The following is a 22,064-nucleotide window of genomic DNA, read 5'->3' as shown; positions in this document are numbered from 1 at the left end:
AGGGAAGGTATTAGGCAGATTCCCCTTTAAATGCAAACTGAACTGACTTTCCCTCACATCCCTAGTTCTATATCGCCTAGAGTTCCTTTGGGGGAATATTCATAAACATCATATAGAAATAAATAAGATGACACCCCTCCTCCTTTTCCATTTTTATTTTAACAAGATTTGCAAAAAAAAGCCAAACAACAAAATACACAACAAAAGCTGTCATAAAGGCAAAGAGAATAAAAATGCAAGACAAAAAAAAAAGAGCTAGAAAAAAGAGAGAACCATGCAAAATATATTCCCTGGTGGAATACAAGGTTCATATTCACAGAAAATACATCAAGTATTCATAAACGTTGCCAGATAAAACCGTATTTAGTAGGAATGTGCCAGCCAGGAGATTGAATAATATTCAGTCTTATAAATCACAAACAACTTCCCAAACAGATTCAAAGTCTGAAGGGTCTGCATTGTCCCTGAAAGCACATGAGCCAGTTTTTCACAGATTGCAATAAACATGACTTTGCAAAACCATTCATCCAAAGCGTAGCAATTGTTATTATTCTGTCCTCGAGAGATCACAAAATAGGTGGTGATCAGCAGATGTAAAATTAGTTGTTGACTAATCAAAGCTGCAGTAGCACTGTCAAAAATGGATAGGGTCCAAAGTGACTTGTTTACCAGTAATAATACTAATTTCAGATATAACCCCTCGTATCTTACAACCCTGAGAGAGTATAAGAGGGGGAAACAGATACTGTATTGCAATATGAGCTAGTCAGACTAGGGTTATAAACAAGCACTGGATCCGACTTTTTCCATGCAGACTCTTTTCAATACTGGCAAACATCTGGGATGCAGAGCCAGTCCTGGTGCAGCTCAGTTGATCAAGGGCATTTTTCTCTTTTTTGCATTCTTTTTTTTGACAAAACATATATACAAATAAAAATTGTAAAAACATAAAAATCCACATCAGTATCATAACACAAATTGCTAAACAACAACCAGCAGTCAATCTCTTTTTTTTATCATACAGTAAACATCCTCAACAAAATAGTCTCCCTTGTGCAATAGACAAATAATTCAAAACCTATATATTGCTTTATAAGAGACCCAGGTGGCGCTGTGGGTTAAACCACAGAGCCTAGGGCTTGCCGATCAGAAGGTCAGCGGTTCGAATCCCCGCGATGGGGTGAGCTCCTGTTGCTCGGCCCCAGCTCTTGCCAACCTAGCAGTTCAAAAGCACGTCAAAGTGCAAGTAGATAAATAGGGACCGCTACAGCGGGAAGGTAAACGGCGTTTCCTTGCGCTGCTCTGGTTCACCAGAAGCGGCATTGTCATGCTGGCCACATGACCTGGAAGCTGTACGCCGGCTCCCTTGGCCAATAAAGCGAGATGAGTGCCGCAACCCCAGAGTCAGTCATGACTGGACCTAATGGTCAGGGGTCCCTTTACCTTTACCTATATATTGCTTTGGTCTCTTTTAGGATTGTTCACAGTTAAATAAATTCAATCTGGCTTCAAAGCACTCTGAACAAAAAGCATGGTTTCATATTTTCCTGCACTTTGTACCCCCAATAATAAAAGTGAGCCATATTTAGGGGTGCCATATTTGAAAAAGTAAAAAAACAGGGAACTCCAAAATGGTTGAGGTTTTTTAAAAGGAAACTACCAAAGCTGTTGAGCTTTTTAAAGTAAAAGCTACAAGAATCTTTGAGCTTTGGAGCTTTATTCGCATTTCCGGAATGATTTAACCCCTGGCAAATTTTCCAGTACATTTGCCAGATTGCCAAAAAATAATCCAGGATGCAATTTTTGGAGGCAAATTCTAGGACATGTCCTGGAAAATCAGGACATATGGCAGCCCTACCATATTTCAACAGAAGCATCTTTTTTTTTTCAATCAGTCAAAAATTTCTGAACCAATTGATCTGATTTGATCAGCTCAAGTTCAAAAGTGGGAAAGTGCTGGGTTCCTGACCCTCAAGCTTTGCAAAATGTTGTTCGATCCCAGGGGTATTAAGTGTGTTCCGACTGCAGGCAGGCCTCTTCAGTAAACACCCTGCTCGCTTACAAAACGCCTCAGTGTTTGTGGAAAAGGACCATTCAGGAGTGGTTTCCAAGAACAACAAAACTGCGGGTAGCTCTGGATGCCGCCCTGAGGTCTGCCAAGAGTTTTCCATGTGCCCCCCCTTCCCCCATTTTAAAATAAATAAATGAATGAATAAAAGAAGCCGACTCTTTGTGTAAGGTAGTAAAGGAAGACCTTCCCCTGCTTAATCGCTTCAGGAAGAGAAGACTTTTTAAACACTTTCCTGTTTTTCGCTGCTCCGACAGCACAAGCCTACAGAGTGGTCCCATCAGGGTAGGAACTGGAGGCAGATGTCAAGGGCCCCATTCAGTAGAACAAGCTGGTGCCCCCCCCAAAAAAATACAACAAAGCTGCCTTACCGCAATTTTAAGCAAGTGAAATAATACACACAGCCATCCATTGAAACCCCCTCCACCTTGAATGTGAATCCATCCCACTTCTGATTAATTTGAATGCACCCAGAGGTGGGTCCCCTCTCCTCTGTGAACTGTCCATGGTGCTGACCTATGTACCAGCCCACCTAGATTATTGCCATACCCAATCAGAACACCCTTGGGGATCCCAGCTTGGAATGGGAGAGTTTCCAACCAAACACACATCTGGGCTTTCACCCCAAGCAGGGCCTGGGAAACAAGGGGAAATCCAGTGTTGCCAGAAACTCTTTGACTTATGTTTCCAGTTTTGAAGAACACTAGTTCCAGTCTCCTTATGGCTACACCCTTAAAAGCAGCTGAAGATACCTGGTGCCATTGGCTCATTGATCGCTCGTACTTTTCATAGGTGTGGTTCTATGAAATCAAAGAGAATTGCTTGTAAGTCATGTCTGAAGATTAGGGATGGGGAAGAAATGTGATTCAGTACGCATTTAAAGGTGAGGCTATTTCCTTCGCAAAACAGTAAACAAACAGAAGCACAGCCATCATTCAAAATTCAGACTTCTCCAAATTTCTGCAAGGCCATTCTGCAGCCACATAACGTGTACAAAAGTGCATATGCTGGGGGGCAATGCATATGTTAGTGAAAACAACATCCAAAAATGAATTATTATCCTGGCAAATGCACTATTGCAAGCGAAGTATTTTAATAACAGCAGCAAGCTGTGACTCGGGGAGTTAAAAGTCTTCTTATCTTGCTCCTTTGCTTCTACACAGTCTCGCAAACAATTTGGTAATTTTCCTCCAAAATGAAGAAATTACACCAGCTTCCTAATGAAAGCACTCACACCTGACGTTTCAATTACTTTATCAGGAGAATCTTTGATGAAGTCCCATGTTGTCTCTTTGCTTCTCCTTCACAATGAGATACTTTTCTCCTTTTATCTTATTTTGCGCTTCCCCCAAGGATTCTCTTACATCTTGCAGTTGTAATTATAAATTATATTAATAGTTTATGGCTTTTTAAATGTGTTTGTGGCAGAGGGGTTATCGGTTTGTTTTTTATTTTGTTTTATTTGGTCATTTGTGTTTTCATTTTGAATTTTCTGTTGTGATCTACCCTAAGATCTTCAGATGAGGGACAGTATACAAATTTAATAAATACAATTGTTGTTGTTGTTTTGGAAGAAGGCATTAAAAATGTGCATGTTAGGACAAATTTGCCTTAAAATGCTGATGGATTTTCATGAAAACACATCTCCCCCTCCGCTATGCAAACAGATGTGGAAATGTGAATTCAAAGGAATTGAGACCAAGCAATTTGACTGCACTTTGCTAACATCCTTGGGCAGGGGATCAAGGGGTGGGTGGGGGTGGGTGCGAGGAAGTTACACTTGAACAGAACTCCTTATATATATACATGCGATTCTAGATTCATTTTTGTGGTCTAATTTCCAATGCTGCCTCCGCTGCGTCACTTAGAAGAACTAGCATCCAGCAGTCAATAAATAGCGATCTTTGAAGGGAATAAGTGCGTCTGTTTAATATCAACCAATATCCCTTTTATCAGGAAATAAGCCAGAAGCACCTCTTCAATTAGTCCTTTCTTTCATCCCACTGCTTTCCCAATGTCAAATGCAAATCTATTAGATGGCTGCTTCCCTCTAGGGCTGGATTGCAGTGTTTAAACTTTGGCTGGAATTACAGAGGTTCCACAGGCCGAGGAAGAGGAAAAATAAATATTTAGGGTAGTAAGTAGGTTTCCCACCCACTCACCCCAATTATTTTTTATTAGTAAAAACAGTAGATTAGAAGAATCTACTGTAAGGTGCTACCTTAAAAATCCCCCAAAGCATTAGGACTGAGACCAGAGACCAGTTTTTTTTGCATTCAGCTTGTCGGGGTTTCTGTGGTTATGTTAGTTGCATGTCTGGAAGGCCATATTCTTGTTCTTCAGTTGCTTTCTGTGTATTTCAGGAAGAACCCCCCCCCCTTGCTTGACTTGCTTCTTAGCTTTTTCTGCCTTTCGTTTGTGGTACTGAGCTCCAGATGGTAGTTATTTGACGGTTTACTTAATTGCTTCTTATTCAAAGGCATGTGGCTTACAATACATTTACCGTGTTTCTCATATTATAAGTCATGTCTTATATTAATTTTTTCTTCAAAAAAACACGACATGGCTTATTTTTGAGGGATGTCTTATTTTTTAATAAAGTGCACGCGGGCGCTGTTTGCCGGGCTTGTCAAGCCCAGCAAACAGCGCCCGCCGATCTTCGGTGACAGGCGGGGGTGGGCGGAGAGCGGAGAACGATCTCCGCTTCCCCCCACCCCCGCCTGTCACACAGCACAGGTCGGCGGGCGCTGTTTGCCGGGCTTGTCAAGCCCAGCTAGGAGCGCCCGCCGATCTTCGGTGACAGGCGGGGATGGGGGGAGAGCGGAGAACGATCTCCGCTTCTCCCCCACCCCCGCCTGTCACACAGCACAGGTCGGCGGGCGCTGTTTGCCGGGCTTGTCAAGCCCAGCTAGGAGCGACCGCCGATCTTCGGTGACAGGCGGGGATGGGGGAAGAGCGGAGAACGATCTCCACTTCCCCCCCCACCCCCGCCTGTCACACAGCACAGGGCCGAAGATCGGCGGGCGCTGTTTGCCGGGCTTGTCAAGCCCAGCAAACAGCGCCCGCCGATCTTTGGTGACAGGCGGGGGTGGGGGGAGAGCGGAGCACGATCTCCGCTTCCCCCCCACCCCCGCCTGTCACACAGGACAGGTCCGAAGATCGGCGGGCGCTGTTTGCCGGGCTTGTCAAGCCCAGCAAGGAGCGCCCGCCGATCTTTGGTGACAGGCGGGGGTGGGGGGAGAGCGGAGAACGATCTCCGCTTCCCCCCCACCCCCGCCTGTCACACAGGACAGGTCCGAAGATCGGCGGGCGCTGTTTGCCGGGCTTGTCAAGCCCAGCAAGGAGCGCCCGCCGATCTTTGGTGACAGGCGGGGGTGGGGGGAGAGCGGAGAACGATCTCCGCTTCCCCCCCCACCCCCGCCTGTCACACAGGACAGGTCCGAAGATCGGCGGGCGCTGTTTGCCGGGCTTGTCAAGCCCAGCAAACAGCGCCCGCCGATCTTCGGTGACAGGCGGGGGTGGGCGGAGAGCGGAGAACGATCTCCGCTTCCCCCCCACCCCCGCCTGTCACACAGCACAGGTTGGCGGGCGCTGTTTGCCGGACTTGTCAAGCCCAGCTAGGAGCGCCCGCCGATCTTCGGTGACAGGCGGGGGTGGGCGGAGAGCGGAGAACGATCTCCGCTTCTCCCCCACCCCCGCCTGTCACACAGCACAGGTCGGCGGGCGCTGTTTGCCGGGCTTGTCAAGCCCAGCTAGGAGCGCCCGCCGATCTTCGGTGACAGGCGGGGATGGGGGGAGAGCGGAGCACGATCTCCGCTTCTCCCCCACCCCCGCCTGCCACACAGGACAGGTCCGAAGATCGGCGGGCGCTGTTTGCCGGGCTTGTCAAGCCCAGCAAACAGCGCCCGCCGATCTTCGGTGACAGGCGGGGGTGGGCGGAGAGCGGAGAACGATCTCCGCTTCCCCCCCACCCCCGCCTGTCACACAGCACAGGTCGGCGGGCGCTGTTTGCCGGGCTTGTCAAGCCCAGCTAGGAGTGCCCGCCGATCTTCGGTGACAGGCGGGGATGGGGGGAGAGCGGAGAACGATCTCCGCTTCTCCCCCACCCCCGCCTGTCACACAGCACAGGTTGGCGGGCGCTGTTTGCCGGACTTGTCAAGCCCAGCTAGGAGCGCCCGCCGATCTTCGGTGACAGGCGGGGGTGGGCGGAGAGCGGAGAACGATCTCGGCTTCTCCCCCACCCCGCCTGTCACACAGCACAGGTCGGCGGGCGCTGTTTGCCGGGCTTGTCAAGCCCAGCTAGGAGCGCCCGCCGATCTTCGGTGACAGGCGGGGATGGGGGGAGAGCGGAGCACGATCTCCGCTTCTCCCCCACCCCCGCCTGCCACACAGGACAGGTCCGAAGATCGGCGGGCGCTGTTTGCCGGGCTTGTCAAGCCCAGCAAGGAGCGCCCGCCGATCTTTGGTGACAGGAGGGGGTGGGGGGAGAGCGGAGAACGATCTCCGCTTCTCCCCCACCCCCGCCTGTCACACAGCACAGGGCCGAAGATCAGCGGGCGCTGTTTGCCGGGCTTGTCAAGCCCAGCAAACAGCGCCCGCCGATCTTTGGTGACAGGCGGGGGTGGGGGGAGAGCGGAGAACGATCTCCGCTTCCCCCCCACCCCCGCCTGTCACACAGGACAGGTCCGAAGATCGGCGGGCGCTGTTTGCCGGGCTTGTCAAGCCCAGCAAACAGCGCCCGCCGATCTTTGGTGACAGGCGGGGGTGGGGGGAGAGCGGAGAACGATCTCCGCTTCCCCACCCCCACCCCCGCCTGTCACACAGGACAGGTCCGAAGATCGGCGGGCGCTGTTTGCCGGGCTTGTCAAGCCCAGCAAACAGCGCCCGCCGATCTTTGGTGACAGGCGGGGGTGGGGGGAGAGCGGAGAACGATCTCCGCTTCCCCCCCACCCCCGCCTGTCACACAGGACAGGTCCGAAGATCGGCGGGCGCTGTTTGCCGGGCTTGTCAAGCCCAGCAAACAGCGCCCGCCGATCTTTGGTGACAGGCGGGGGTGGGGGGAGAGCGGAGAACGATCTCCGCTTCCCCCCCGCCTGTCACACAGGACAGGTCCGAAGATCGGCGGGCGCTGTTTGCCGGGCTTGTCAAGCCCAGCAAACAGCGCCCGCCGATCTTTGGTGACAGGCGGGGGTGGGGGGAGAGCGGAGAACGATCTCCGCTTCCCCCCCCACCCCCGCCTGTCACACAGGACAGGTCCGAAGATCGGCGGGCGCTGTTTGCCGGGCTTGTCAAGCCCAGCAAGCAGCGCCCGCCGATCTTTGGTGACAGGCGGGGGTGGGGGGAGAGCGGAGAACGATCTCCGCTTCCCCCCCCACCCCCGCCTGTCACACAGGACAGGTCCGAAGATCGGCGGGCGCTGTTTGCCGGGCTTGTCAAGCCCAGCAAGGAGCGCCCGCCGATCTTCGGCTCTGTCCCCCGATGCGCGACGGCTCGGGGAAGCAGGCAGGGAGCTCCTGCTGGGTCCCGCGCCTTCGCCTCTCGCTCGGTCAGGGCTACACGACATGGCTTATTTTCGGGGTATGTCTTATTTTTCACCAACCCTTAGAAATCCTGTCATGGCTTATTTTTTGGGGATGCCTTAAAATATGAGAAACACGGTAAAAGTATAAGCATTAATACATTCTGTCATCTTTTAATCATACAAAACACCTACCATTTACTATATACATTCCTTCATTGCAGGGGCTTAGACTGGATGACCTTTAGGGTCCCTTCCAGGGCAACAGTTCTGTTGTTGTTGTTGTTGTTGTTGTTGTTGTTGAAGCTTGCCCTTCACTCCAAGGTTCTAGGGTGAGTCACAACAATTTAAAATATGCTAAAATTACAACAAATTACAATCACAAAATTGGGTGGACCCTAGAAATATATATCCCAATACAGTGGTACCTCGCTAGAGTAATAGTACCACTGTATTCTGCTCTGGTCAGACCTCACCTGGAGTACTGTGTCCAGTTCTGGGCACCACAGTTCAAGAAGGATACTGACAAGCTGGAATGTGTCCAGAGGAGGGCAACCAAAATGGTCAAAGGCCTGGAAACAATGCCTTATGAGGAACGGCTTAGGGAGCTGGGTATGTTTAGCCTGGAGAAGAGAAGGTTAAGGGGTGATATGATAGCCATGTTCAAATATATAAAAGGATGTCATATAGAGGAGGGAGAAAGGTTGTTTTCTGCTGCTCCAGAGAAGCGGACATGGAGCAATGGATTCAAACTACAAGAAAGAAGCAAAATAAAAAAATTCCTTCAGTAGCACCTTAAAGACCAACTAAGTTTATATTTTGGTATGAGCTTTCGTGTGCATGCACACTTCTTCAGATACACTAGAAACAGAAGTGTCAGACCCTATATATATACAGAGGGTGGTGGGGGTGGGTGGGAATGGGAGATGGGCTGATGGGAGTGGTAAACCTGTAGATGGGTGTTAATGGCTGCTGATGGCTGCAATTAGTCCTGGGCTGAGGTGCTAAAGAAAGCTTGATCATGCATAATGAGATAAGAATCCGATATCTCTATTCATCCCAGGTGCTTCCATGGTTTTAAGCTTGGTAATGATTTCCAATTCAGCAACTTCCCTTTCCAGTCTGTTCCTGAAATTTCTCTGTAATAAAACAGCTGCTTTGAGATCTTGTATAGAATGTCCTGGGAGATTGATGTGTTCTCCTACTGGTTTTTCAGTCTTATGGTTCCTGATGTCAGATTTATGTCCATTTATCCTTTGGCGTAGGGTTTGGCCTGATTGTCCAATATAGAGAGCTGAAGGGGTGCCCCTGGGTGGCTCTGTTGATCTGTTGTTTAACTTCATCAGGTGGATATTTTAGTTCTAAAAAGGTTTGCTGTAGATCTCTTAGGTGAGATTCTCTGTCTGTAGAGTTGGAACAGATACGGTTGTAACGTAGGGCCAGACTGATACCTAGGGAGAACCTGCTGCAAGACAGACCCAAAAAAGAAAATAACAGAACACCACTAGTCATCACATACAGCTCCCAAGTTAAAACAGTACAACGCATCATCAGAGATCTACAGCCTCTCCTGGACAATGACAGCTCCCTTTCTCAAGCTCTGGGAGGAAGACCTTTCATTGCCTACAGACAGCCACCCAATCTTAAACAACTCCTCACCCACAATAATACAACCACCAGACTTAACATGGACACTGGTACCAGAGTCCGCAATAAACCCAGATGCCAACTTTGCTGCCACATACACCCGGACAACATCATTACTGGCCCCAACAACATCCAACATACCATCTCAGGACTATTTAATTGCTCATCTTCTAACATTGTGTATGCCATCAAATGCCAACGGTGCCCTTCAGCTCTCTATATTGGACAAACAGGCCAAACCCTACGCCAAAGGATAAATGGACATAAATCTGACATCAGGAACCATAAGACTGAAAAACCAGTAGGAGAACACTTCAATCTCCCAGGACATTCTATACAAGATCTCAAAGCAGCTGTTTTATTACAGAGAAATTTCAGGAACAGACTGGAAAGGAAAGTTGCTGAATTGGAAATCATTACCAAGCTTAAAACCATGGAAGCACCTGGGATGAATAGAGATATCGGATTCTTATCTCATTATGCATGATCAAGCTTTCTTTAGCACCTCAGCCCAGGACTAATTGCAGCCATCAGCAGCCATTAACACCCATCTACAGGTTTACCACTCCCATCAGCCCATCTCCCATTCCCACCCACCCCCACCACCCTCTGTATATATATAGGGTCTGACACTTCTGTTTCTAGTGTATCTGAAGAAGTGTGCATGCACACGAAAGCTCATACCAAAATATAAACTTAGTTGGTCTTTAAGGTGCTACTGAAGGAATTTTTTTATTTTGCTTCGACTCAGACCAACACGGCTACCTACCTGTTACAAGAAAGAAGATTCCACCTAAACATTAGGAAGAACTTCCTGACAGTACGAGCTGTTCGGCAGTGGAATTTGCTACCAAGCAGTGTGGTGGAGTCTCCTTCTTTGGAGGTATTTAAGCAGAGGCTTGACAGGCATATGTCAGGAATGCTTTGATGGTGTTTCCTGCTCGGCAGGGGGTTGGACTGGATGGCCCTTGTGGTCTCTTCCAACTCTACGATTCTATGATTCTAATGCCCTGCCGGACGAATTTTTCGCTAGACGAATGGGTTTTGCGATCAGAGGTTGCCTCGCAAGACGGATTCGTTTTGTGAAAAATTCGTCAAGCGAATTGTGGTTTCCCATAGGAATGCATTGAAATTCAATTAATGCGTTCCTGTGGGCAAAAAAAAATTTTTTTTTCAATGCATTCCTATGGGATTCGCAAGACAAATTTTTCGCAAAATGAATTGACTCACAGAACGAAGGCACCACTGTATATACAATAGGCACACCACAACACAACCTCATATAACTGGATGCATACTAGTAGCAAAACAACAACTCGGTCTATCAAAAGCTATGCCCCTCCAACTCAGGCAAGATGAAAATCCATGCAAGATGGGGGGGGATTCATAATTCACCTTGGAGATCACTGTAAACAGTTGAACTATTTTGCAGGGTCTGAATAACCCTTGTAGTATAACAAGAACTAGGGTTATCTGGGATACTTAAAAAATTGGAGTGACTTAAAATATGCAGCGGAAAAGGACTAGAGATGGAACCCACGAAAGCGTGGGAGGAAGTCCAGCGATTCGGGTGAATCTTTGTTTACTTACCTTTTTATTACTTAAGACTTGGAGTGTAACCTTTAATTTGTAAAACCAAATAAAATTATTGTAAAGAAAGTCCATGCAATCGTCTCCAGCAGAGATCCTAAAAGCTTTGGTGATGGTTTTTGGAGCTGAAGACAACCAGTTCAGCTGATAAGACATGTGAACCAAATTTCTGTCCTCCTTTCCTTCTAGTCTGCCAACCTATTCATGGCATTGGTGTTTAAGCTTCGGCTTCTCTCTGCTGGTGCCTTGCTGAGCCTGTGGCAGGGGTCTTCATCGAAGTGTCAAGGCAACTGGTAAGAGAGCTTCAAAATGGCAGGTTGGTCTCTGTAGATTTGCCAGCTCTGAACTCCAAGAGCTTTTCTGCCCCTTTCACAGTATACCTGAAGGAGCGTCTCTACCCCCATCGTTCTGCCCAGACACTGAGGTCCAGCGCCGAGGGCCTTCTGGCGGTTCCCTCGTTGCGAGAAGCCAAGTTGCAGGGAACCAGGCAGAGGGCCTTCTCGGTAGTGGCTCCCACCCTGTGGAATGCCCTCCCACCAGATGTCAAAGAGAAAAACAACTACCAGCCTTTTAGAGGACATCTGAAGGCAGCCCTGTTTAGGGAAGCTTTTAATATTTAATCAATTATTTTAATATCCTGTTGGAAGCCGCCCAGAGTGGCTGGGAAAACCCAGCCAGATGGGCGGGGTATAAATAATTTATTATTATTATTATTATTATTATTATTATTATTATTATTATTTCACCCAGGCTGTCTGTCCCTAGTGCCCTTAGGTTGTATTGGACTACAACTCGTACCACCCCTGTGTATTTAGTATTTTGCGTTGCCTGAGGCAGCCACTTATCCATTGCCAAAAAGAAGTTCTAAGAAGGGACACAGATCTGCATGTGATTTACACAGCCATCAAGACCCTGGTGATCTTCCGGACTGCAACTCCCATCAGCTCCAGTCAACAGGACGAATGGTCAGGGGGGACGGGGCTTGCCCTCCAGATGTTTGTGGACTACACTAGGTTGCTGGAAATTGGCCTAGAAAATTATTCAGCCACTCAACATGCAAGCTGTGAAGGAGTGGTTGAAGAACAGCAGCAGCAAGAGTTGTGACATTCTCAAGGAAGAACCATGATCATTCTGTGGGACCCACCCACCTTAGAGACTTCTGGAAGACGTTAACAGCCAATAGGGTGTGTTCAACTAACTTTTATTCAGGGTAAACCCATTGGAATTAAGGCTTGTGATGTTCTTAGGTCCATTAATCTCAATGTGTCTTCTCTGGTTAAAAGTTAATTGAATGCAACCCAATGTTTCTGCAACTAGCAACAAAAGCAGCTACTTCAAAACTATATATTTATTTCCATCCTGACTATTCTGTAGCTCAGTCGTAGAGCATCTGCAAAAGCTCCAGGTTCAATCCCTAGTAGCTCCAAGTAGGGCTGGTAGAAACGCTTGCATGAAACCCTGGAGAGCTGCTGCCAGTCCGTGTGGGCAGTACTGATCTAGATAGACCAGTGGTGGGGACTCATTATAAGGCAACTTTCTACGTTCCTCTTGGGTCCAACCAGATGTGCTTTTCTTTTTGGGTTCTTTTCAGGCAACCTCTAGTGGACGCTCTCCCCTCCTGTGCCACCGAAGCCTGTGTGGTCCTGATGAAAGAGATGATCATCTCTGAAGAAGTAGATGAGGACAAGATGGAATCGTTCCTTTGGTCCCTCTCCTTCATCCCTGAGCCTACTGCAGGCATGATTGATGCTCTGGCTGTAAGCACTGAAGTGAAATTTAGCTGAGTCAAATTGGATAGCTCAGTCTGCAGAGCATGAGACTCTTAATCCCAGGGTTGCAGGTTTGAGCCCTACTTTGGGTGAAAGATTCCTGCATTGCAGGGGGTTTGACTCGATGACCCTTGTGACCCCTTCCAACTCTACAATTCTGTGAATCGTCCCTATTTCTGTAGAAGCACCGTATGCATATGTATGGAATGGGGCATACACCCTTGGCTATGGTCTTGGAATTGGGGTGGAGAACTGAAGAGAGAGATGGGGAAGAAAGATAGTTATGTTTGCATTTAATTCATACTTGGCTGGAGTTCTGAAGAGCAGCACTTTGCCCCGCAACATTTTGTTGCAGTTCCCATCAGTTGGTTGTCAGGATGGATTGACATAGATGTTCACGGCACCTTATAAAAGGTGCAAGTGTAGGGATGGGGAAGAAACCAAATCCACCTTCACATTTAAAGGTGAACCTCCCTAATTTGCACATTCTGAAACAATATGCAAACCAAAACGAAGCCATCTTTTGAAATTCACACTTCTCCAAATTTTGAAGTGCATTTCTACAGCTATATCCTATTGTCAGAGGGTCGTCGTGGCTACTCTAGAGTAACTCCGCTTGAGTCCAGTTTGTCTTTAAAGACTTTTATTGTGCAAAGGTATTTACAGCGCAGGGACAGCTTAAAACATGACCTCTCATTCCGAATCAGAATCCGGCAATGGCGTACGTCTGTTCCTATGCCAGCAAAGTAGTCGGGGCACCCCAAACCTGCGTCACGGTGCTCTCCTTAACTCTTGCGCCGGAAGGAGCGATGCCCTCTCAGCCTCCTCCCGGTCAAGGCGGTGTAAGGGCTTTCCAGCATCCTGGAGGCCTTGCCTGCGTCTCTCCTTCCCTGAGCTTTCCCATCATTCCGCACGCTGATTTCTCTCTCCCTCCGAGTCCTTCCCCTCCCCCCTGGCTGCTTCAGACTCACTGCTGCTCCCTGTGCTTGGCGAGGTGGACGTTAGGATGATGGGGGCTGGCTCCCTGTAGGGAGTCACCCTTAGACCTATCTACAGAAATGCATATCCTTCTGTAAGGTGTGCATAGAAATGCACACATTAGTGAAAGCAGCATACAACAAAGGATTGTATTGGGGGAAGCATTTTGCAAAAATGTGTAGATTAGAGGCAAAATCCCGTGCAAAAGTGTGTATATTACAAGAAATTTGCACTAAAATGCTGGTGAATTTTCATGAGGATTTTTTTTAACATACAAACTGCTGTGGAAATGTGGGGAACTGAACTCTCAAGCTTTGAAAAATGAGAAGTGAAGAGAAAGCCGAAAAGGACAGCTTCCGCCATTCCTAGCTGAAGGTAGTCTGTGTGATTTGCGATGGGTCGCCAAAAGGTTCTCACTCCCAATTGCTTAACAGCAATAACAGATTCAGCTGCTGAGATGAAGACAGGTTTGGGGAGAAAACAGGAGTGGATATTTGTGTGATGGAACAGTGGACCTGTGAGTCCTTCCATAATGAAATTCTTGAGCTAGGTGTGAAGCACCATCTTCCTTCATTCTACGTCCCATTCCCTGAGCTATTATTTCATACCTAGATCCAGTTGGTGGACCTTGAGTTTTGAATTAAAGTAGATTTCTTTTCACAAGCCTGAAGTCTGCCCACCCCTGAATTACTGTAATAACAAACCTGTGCTTATGTGTATTTCCAGCCTGTGCTACAGTTACCACGAAGGAGACAGAGTGCCTTTTTAGGAATAACTGCCCTGGTAAATCACTTCTGCTCCATGAGAAATGACTGTGACCATGAGCCTGCCGTTGGGGGCATTATGAGGATTCTGGAGGGACACCTGGGAAGAAAATGTACCTTGCATGAGTCAGTAGGTATCAGCCAGGTAGGTGGTTCCAAGGCAACTTGAAAGATCAGGTTCTGTTTTCACTATATCAGCATGTCTTGTTCAGCCTTTAGTGGAACTGAAATGTCACCTATTGAAAATAGATGAATATTCAGGTTTTGAAGTTCAGTTTTGGATAGCAGCCATGATAAGCCATGGCCTCCTACAGGGCTCATGTTCTTCCTTCTTCCACTCATCCTCCAGCATCTCTGCCAGGAGGATTTTCAAGGTTTCCCCTTACATTTTTAACTGCTGCTTGCAGCATCACCCAAACCCAACAAACTCTGGTTAATTTTAACTATGGTTTGTTGGAAAGAAGCCAACTTCAAACCATGGTTTATGAAGCTGGCTTGTTTCAATAAACTGTAGGCAAGATTACACACAGTTTAGGGTTCAGGTGTACAATTAAACTGTAGCTAATTGAAATTGGGGAACCTGTGGTTTACCATAACAGTTTTTAGCTGTGCAGTGTTCTGGTCTGCTTAGGGAAAGAGAGGGGGAGATAAATGATTTTTGAAAAGAAGGCACTTTATTTCAACTTCATTTTGAATTTCCAGGTGGAACTAATTTTAAAAGCAATTGGAAATGCGGGGCTTGCAGCAGCACGCCTTGTGCCCATCCTGAGTTCCTGTGCGATGCTGAAAAGCAACCCGACAGAAATCCGACTGGCTGCCATAGAGGCCTTCCGACGTGTTCCTTGTGCAGCCAACGTAGGTGGCATGCAGTTGGCTTTCCTGTGCTATTTTTGGCCTCTGTATCATGATAAAGTAAGATGTACGCAATGTGGCTGAGAACCAGGTTGGGGCAACAAGTTAAGAGGGATGGTGGTAGGTGTTGGGCAAAATACACACCAACCAAGTGGCAACAGCAGCAGGGTCGACGAAATAACAAGGTCGTCTTCAGTATCTTTGCTTGCTTTTATTTACAATTATATACACCACACTCCTCTACTCCATTCCTCTCATTTCACAATACATCACCACCACCACCCATGAACCATTTGGGTAGCTTAAATACTGAATTCAAAATAGTCAATTACCCAATCACATGACAGTAAGCAAACTCTACCTTCAATTATTCAAATTACCAAAAGCTCACAGGTGTGCTATCATTCAGAACAAGGTTACAAACACACATCTCTGTGTAGCACCATTGACCACATCAGTCTTAAAGGAAAAACCTAACAGGCGGGTCCTAAAATGCACACATCTCAGGTGTCGAAGGCCAAGGTATAGAGGTTCATCTTCAGCATTCACCAAACTTAGGAGCTGCCACAGAGAAGGTCCTTTCCCAGAGGAACTGAACTGTTTCTTTTGCTCGCTTGCTTCTTTTTTAGCATGCCGCATTAGTCCGTCTGTATCAAGCCTACAATGAGGATGTAGAAATACGAATAGCTTCTTATCTCATGGCCATGAAATGTCCAAGTGAAGAATTATTTCACCAAGTTAAATGGACTTTGCAGGAGGAGAAATCCAGCCAAGGTAAAGTGCAACCATTGAAATATTGAGCCTCATCCTGGTCACAGCTACCCTAGGGAATTCTGGGGAGGGTTTTTCTTATGTACTCTATTGAAAATGAGGGGGCATGTGGGTGAGGGTTCCTGTCTGTTTCCCAAGCTTCTTGTACTGACGCTCTCCTTGCTGGCCCAGAGTTGTAGTGACAAGGAAATACAGTGGTACCTTGGTTCCCGAATGGCTTGCCTCCTAAACAAACCAGCCACAAACCCAGAAGCAAGTGTTGCGGTTTGCAAACATTTTTCGGAAGCTGGACATCCAACACAGTTTCCGTGGCTTCTGATTGAGTGCAGGAAGCTCCTGCAGCCAATCAGAAGCCGCACCTTGATTTTTGAATGGTTTTGGGAGTCTAATGGACCCCTGGAACGGATGAAGTTCAAGAACCAAGGTACCACTGTACATAATTAAATGAATTAGCAACGCTCCAACAGAAGCAGGGTGGCAGAGAGGGTAAGCTCTGAGTGTGCAAGGTCAGATGGAGGAGGTGAAAAAAATGACAGAGGCACAGATGGTCTCATGCATCCAGTAATCCACTGATCACAACAGCTCGTACTGCTGGCCCCTGATCTCCAGGTTGATGGTGAAGTTTGGATCTTGATTACTACACCTAATAGAAAACTCAGGTGGTGAGTACTAATAGATACGTAGTCTAGCTGGAACTAATAAAGAACAAAATGAAGGTATTGGTGTGGCCAGAGTAACTCTGAGGTTTGCAAAAGTAATAAAAAAATAATAAGCCCACCCCTGGGCGGCGGGGGAAGCAGCAGCCCAATGAGGGCTGAGCATGCCCAGTAGCCATTGAATGTTGAGAGTCCATTGGAGAATAAAAATGGAAAGAGGAAGCATATGAAGTGGCCTCCCTGGAGGAGGGTGAAGTGGAACCTTCAAAAGGAGAGGGAAGGGCCATGGCTCAGTGGGTCGGGCACCTGCTTTGCATGCGGAAGGTTGCAGGTTCAATGCCATACAGTGATACCTTCAATTTAGAACAGCTTAGTTTATGAACAACTTGGAAATAGAACACTGCAAACCCGGACGTAGGTGTTTCGGTTGTGAACTTTGCCTTGGAAGCTGAACATGTTGAGTGTGTTCCGTTTGTAAATTGAGCCTTCCGCTGCTAATCAGAGGCTTCCTGTTGAGTATTTCAGCTGTTGAGTCCCGAGCACCCACACAACACAGGAGTTTTTCTTTCTGTTATTTTTTGAGTTTTTGTTTGTGTGGCTTTTTCGATTTTTGACTGTGACTTGTTTTTCGTTTTATGGGACTGACTTGTGACTGTGGCTTGTGACTTCATTTTTGTGACTTGTTTTTGTGGCTGTGTGGAACCCAGTCCAGCTACTGATTGATTGATTGATTGATTGATTGTGTGTGTGTGTGGCTGTAGAAATGGATAAAAGCCACGCATATCATCAGTGCACGTAAGGAAAAAAATTAATTTTATTTTTTATCATCTACAATACTATCTTATTTATTTTATAGTACAGTACATTGATTATTGCTTTCGTTTTATGGATCAATGGTCTCGTTAGATAGTGAAAATCATGTTAAATTGCTGTTTAAGGGGTTGTTCTTAAAAGTCTGGAACGGATTAATCCATTTTGCATTACTTTCTATGGGAAAGCACGCCTTGGTTTTAGAACACTTTAGTTTTGGAACAGACTTCCGGAACGGATTCAGTTTGGGAACCAAGGCAGCACTGTACTAAGCTGGATGAAACAATGGCATGATTCAGTATAATGATTCAGCAGCTTCCTGGTTTCCTAACTCTTATTAGGATCTGAGAATACATTGCAGGTTTTGCTTATGTCTTTCCAAACCCACCTATTCTTTAGGTTTATACCTGTCTCTAATTTGATTTTAAGTGGGTTCGTTTGTCTGGCGTCACCTCTCTGAACTTCTGGAAACAGATGACCCACTGAAGCAACATCTTAAAAATTCTCTTCCTAATGACATCGTTGACAAAGAATTTGAGGGGGAGACATGGAAGTTTTCTTCATATTCAGATGTTACCTTCCACTCAGGTAGGTTTATAAACATCTGTACCTTATGGACTTCACAATGAATGAGTGATAAATGACTCCTTCAATTTTAACTTTATAGATCAGACCACAAACATTTGGATGAACCATAATCTCTGGATCCTCAGCTTTCATTTTGAAAAATACCGGTAGTAGGTTTCTAGCATTTATAGAACCTAAGATATAGGGCAAAATGTACAGACACTATTATTCTCATTTCTTAATTTAATTTAATTCATTCATTTATTTAACTCATGCATTCATTTATTTATGAGTATTGATAAACCCATTCATATTTTAAAAACATTTCTAAGCAGTGTACAATGTTGTTGTTGTTAATGGTACAACCTAAAACCAATATAAAAAGGTAAAGGTACCCCTGACCATTAGGTCCAGTCATAAATTTGTATGGAAGGACCTCAAGGGTCATGTAGTCCAACCCCCTGCAATGCAGGAATCTTTCACCCAACTTGGGGCTCAAACCCATGACCCTGAGATTAAGATTCTCATGCTCTACCAACTGAGCTATCCCAAGCCAGCAAATGAAGAAACGAAAGGCACTCTGCAGCCTGGTAATGGGACAGTTCATGGGTACAGCCAATCACCTCAACCAAACTGTGACAAAACTTTTGACTGACCAGATGTCTTGACATTTTCACTTTTCAGCAGCTGCAACCACAAACATCGAGGCCCAACTCATCTTTTCACCAGCGTCTTTCATCCCACGCTCAATAGCGATGAACTTGACCATCCATGCACTGGGACGGGCTATCAATCTCCTGGAGGCAAGTTCCCCTCTGAAACATACTGATAGCTAAATTCTGTGGACAGTTTGCATGAATAGGATTTAACTATAGTTTGTTTTTATTGACATATTTAAATGTTCGCAATTTGCACTTCCATAAAATATATCCGAATATAAATAAAATCAGACAATTATACATAAAACAGAATTTAAAACATCAGTAAAACATTTGCAAATAAGTGGTTGGTCAAAAAGGAAAATTCATCTGTTTAAACATCTCCAGTTCCCTCCTCCCCACCGTCCAATGCTGCTGTGATGGACCAGCAGCTGTGAGAGCCCAGTTTGTAATCCCAATGTAATTCATAGCACCATCTGCTGTTGGCCATGTGAACTGCAGCATGACGACACCCTTAGGAAAATATGTACAGGCAGCAACCATTTTGTATGTGTTCAATTGATGTGGGACCACTGATGCATTCGTTTTGGACCCAGAAGAGGGCATAACAGGGGCAGGACATAATGGGGTGTAACAGGGCAGGGCGGGCTTATGAACACTCCGCCAACATGTGCAAATGCCCAGAATGCAACCCCACACAAAAAGGGAGTTGCCTGTATTAGGAGAGAAATAACTGGACCAGGATCACCCAGTAAGCTATACTGCATTTCCTTTTGTGCTAAAGTACAGGGATGTTCTTACCAATGGGCCTTCTAAATACTGTCTGTCATTTCTTAGATTGGCATACGGTTAGGGAACATGGAAGATATCGTGCAAAAGTTATTTGGCCTCCATCCAGCTGAAGATGCCAAGGGAATATTCCACAAGACAGAACCTCCCATTGAGACGGGACATAAGACTTCTCCGAATAAACCAACATTTGAGAGAAATGATCCATCGTCTAAAGAAAAAAAGCCCAGCGCAAGGAAGGAAAAACAGAAGTGCCCAAGTGGGCAGTACAATAAGATGAGTGAGTTAGCCAAAAAGGTAACTTAAGATGTGCCTAAGTGCAGAACCTTATATTTGTCCCTATTGAAATTCATTTTGTTAGCTTGGGTCCAGTTCTCCAATCTGTTAATCTTGAATCCCGATTCTGCCTTCTGCAGCATTATCTACCCTTCCCAGTTTGGTGTCCTCTGTAAATTTGATGAGCATCCCCTCAATTCCTTCATCCTTCATAAAGACATTGAATAACAACAGGCCCAGAACAGAATCCTGTGGCATCTCACCTTTTTTGAGGATGACAAGGAACCATTGTTGTTGTTGTTTTGTCGTTTAGTCGTGTCCGACTCTTCGTGACCCCATGGACCAGAGCACACCAGGCACTCTTGTCTTCCACTGCCTCCCACAGTTTGGTCAGACTTATGTTCATAGCTTCGAGAACACTGTCCTACCATCTCGTCCTCTGTCGTCCCCTTCTCCTAGTGCCCTCCATCTTTCCCAACATCAGGGTCTTTTCCAGGGAGTCTTCTCTTTTCATAAGGTGGCCAAAGTATTGGAGCCTCAGCTTCACGATCTGTCCTTCCAGTGAGCACTCAGGGCTGATTTCCTTCAGAATGGATAGGTTTGATCTTCTTGCAGTCCATGGGACTCTTAAGAGTCTCCTCCAGCACCATAATTCAAAAAAGGAACCATTAGTGAGCACTTTGGGGGGGGGGGGGCGGTCGGACGTTATGGGAGTATGCTTCAGATATTGCTTAAGCAACACTCCTTCTCAGACTGAGCCTTCTTAGCTTTGTCTCTAGGGCTTTGTCTGCCCTTGTGGAGAGGAAGTTCTTCATATCAAAGGCCACAGCCTGATTTAGCAGTTGTTTACTCTGAGAAAACAAGGGAGACTCTGGTTGTACTAAACCAGGGGTGGCCAACTCCCAAGAGACTGCGATCTACTCACAGAGTTAAAAATTGGCAGTGATTTACCCCCTTTTGGGGGGTTCAGGTCAATGGAGGAGGAAAGCCACATTTTTGGGGGGTGCAGGGTGAAAATGTTGAGCTTTTTATTTATTTATTTTTATAATAATTTTTATTGGTTTTTTATAGAAACGAAACAGAAAAAACACACAATACATGTTCTGTCCCTCCAATTTCCCTCCCCCCACGAGTCCACTTCTGCCACCAGTAGTACCCGTGGGCGTTGAGAATCAGAGAGGTCCATTGTAAGGCTGGGTTTGACCTCCCCCTCCCCCCCTCATCCCCTCCCTGCCACTGAAAGGACAGGGAAGGAGGGGCTCTGGGGATTGGTTTCCCCTCAGCTGCTCCTTTTACACAAACCTTAAAGAAAACAAAAACACAATACCTATAAAAAAGAAAAACTACAACTACAAAGAAAAAAACAAATAAAAATTTTAAAATTCCCCATTCTTATTTTCTTCACATTATAATTGTGACTTCCTCAAATCTCTTCTTCCTGGTTTTCCTAACTTCTCTAATTAATTGTGGCGGATTTTCTACTCCAATTCCAAATCTTATCCTTATAATATTAACTTATTCCTCCTCCTTCTTCATGCTGCCTCCCCACAAGTCCCCCTCTGCCACAAGAGGAGCCTGCTAGGCGCAGCACTTCAAAGGTTCCATTTTTGTGTCTGGGCTTCCCTCCACCCCCTCCTCTCCACCCCCCAGAGCACCTTCTGCCACCAGGTGCTTCTGAGCAAAGAGAGGGGGGAAGGCGGCCCTCCATCCAGACACTTATCTGAACACAAACATGTTGCTATAAATCCAGAAATTGTTTCCCAAGCCATTCTTCTACTCCCCTCCAGAAAAATAAATTTTTATATCTATTCACTCTCCTTTCTCCTCCCGGTGTCTCTCCCCCCCCCCCCCCCGGATCAGCAGTCCTTTAACAAGCCAAGATTTCAGAAACCGTTAATCAATCACCAAAATACTTTTTAACTAAAATTTTTCACCCCACACCCATTCTTTCCCACTTCCAAATCCAGGCCTCTGACCTCCCCTCCCTCTGCCTTTCCTTTTCCTCAATTTGCCATGCCCAATTTTTAGTCCCTCCAGGAGCCTTCTTTTCTTGAATCTGTGATCCATTTTGTTGTTCTTGACAGCTGTCATTTTCCTTTTCAAGTCCTTGTTCTTCTTCCTCCAAGTCACATTTTTTATAATCCACCTCAGTTTTTGTAAAATCCACTTCTTGTTCTTTACTCTCAGATAGGCTTTCCACATTGTCTTCTAAGTCCTGTTCTTGAACCGAAGTCTCTGAACATGTTAGACTGGAGTGTTGCAGTGTCCTGTGGATGTCCTTCAGAATCTCTAAATAGTTCAAAACTGTCTCTTGGAAGCTTGGTGAATACATTGTTTTCATTCCTTCTAA

General features: G+C 46.3%; 1 protein-coding gene across 1 annotated transcript in view; it reads left to right on the top strand.

Moving 5' to 3' along the window:
* The window catches only part of LOC118092960 (uncharacterized), a 107,508-nt gene that overhangs the window by 15,144 nt on the left and 70,300 nt on the right, over positions 1-22,064 (top strand). Inside the window, 8 exon segments of the mRNA XM_060282786.1 lie at positions 11,013-11,116; positions 12,415-12,580; positions 14,297-14,479; positions 15,037-15,189; positions 15,816-15,960; positions 17,853-18,011; positions 18,675-18,793; positions 19,487-19,735. Of these exon segments, the coding sequence (XP_060138769.1) occupies positions 11,013-11,116; positions 12,415-12,580; positions 14,297-14,479; positions 15,037-15,189; positions 15,816-15,960; positions 17,853-18,011; positions 18,675-18,793; positions 19,487-19,735 (1,278 nt within the window).

This window comes from Zootoca vivipara, chromosome 14, assembly GCF_963506605.1.
Source record: "Zootoca vivipara chromosome 14, rZooViv1.1, whole genome shotgun sequence".
Lineage (NCBI taxonomy): Eukaryota > Metazoa > Chordata > Lepidosauria > Squamata > Lacertidae > Zootoca > Zootoca vivipara.
This window is presented reverse-complemented; position numbering and strand designations above follow the sequence as displayed.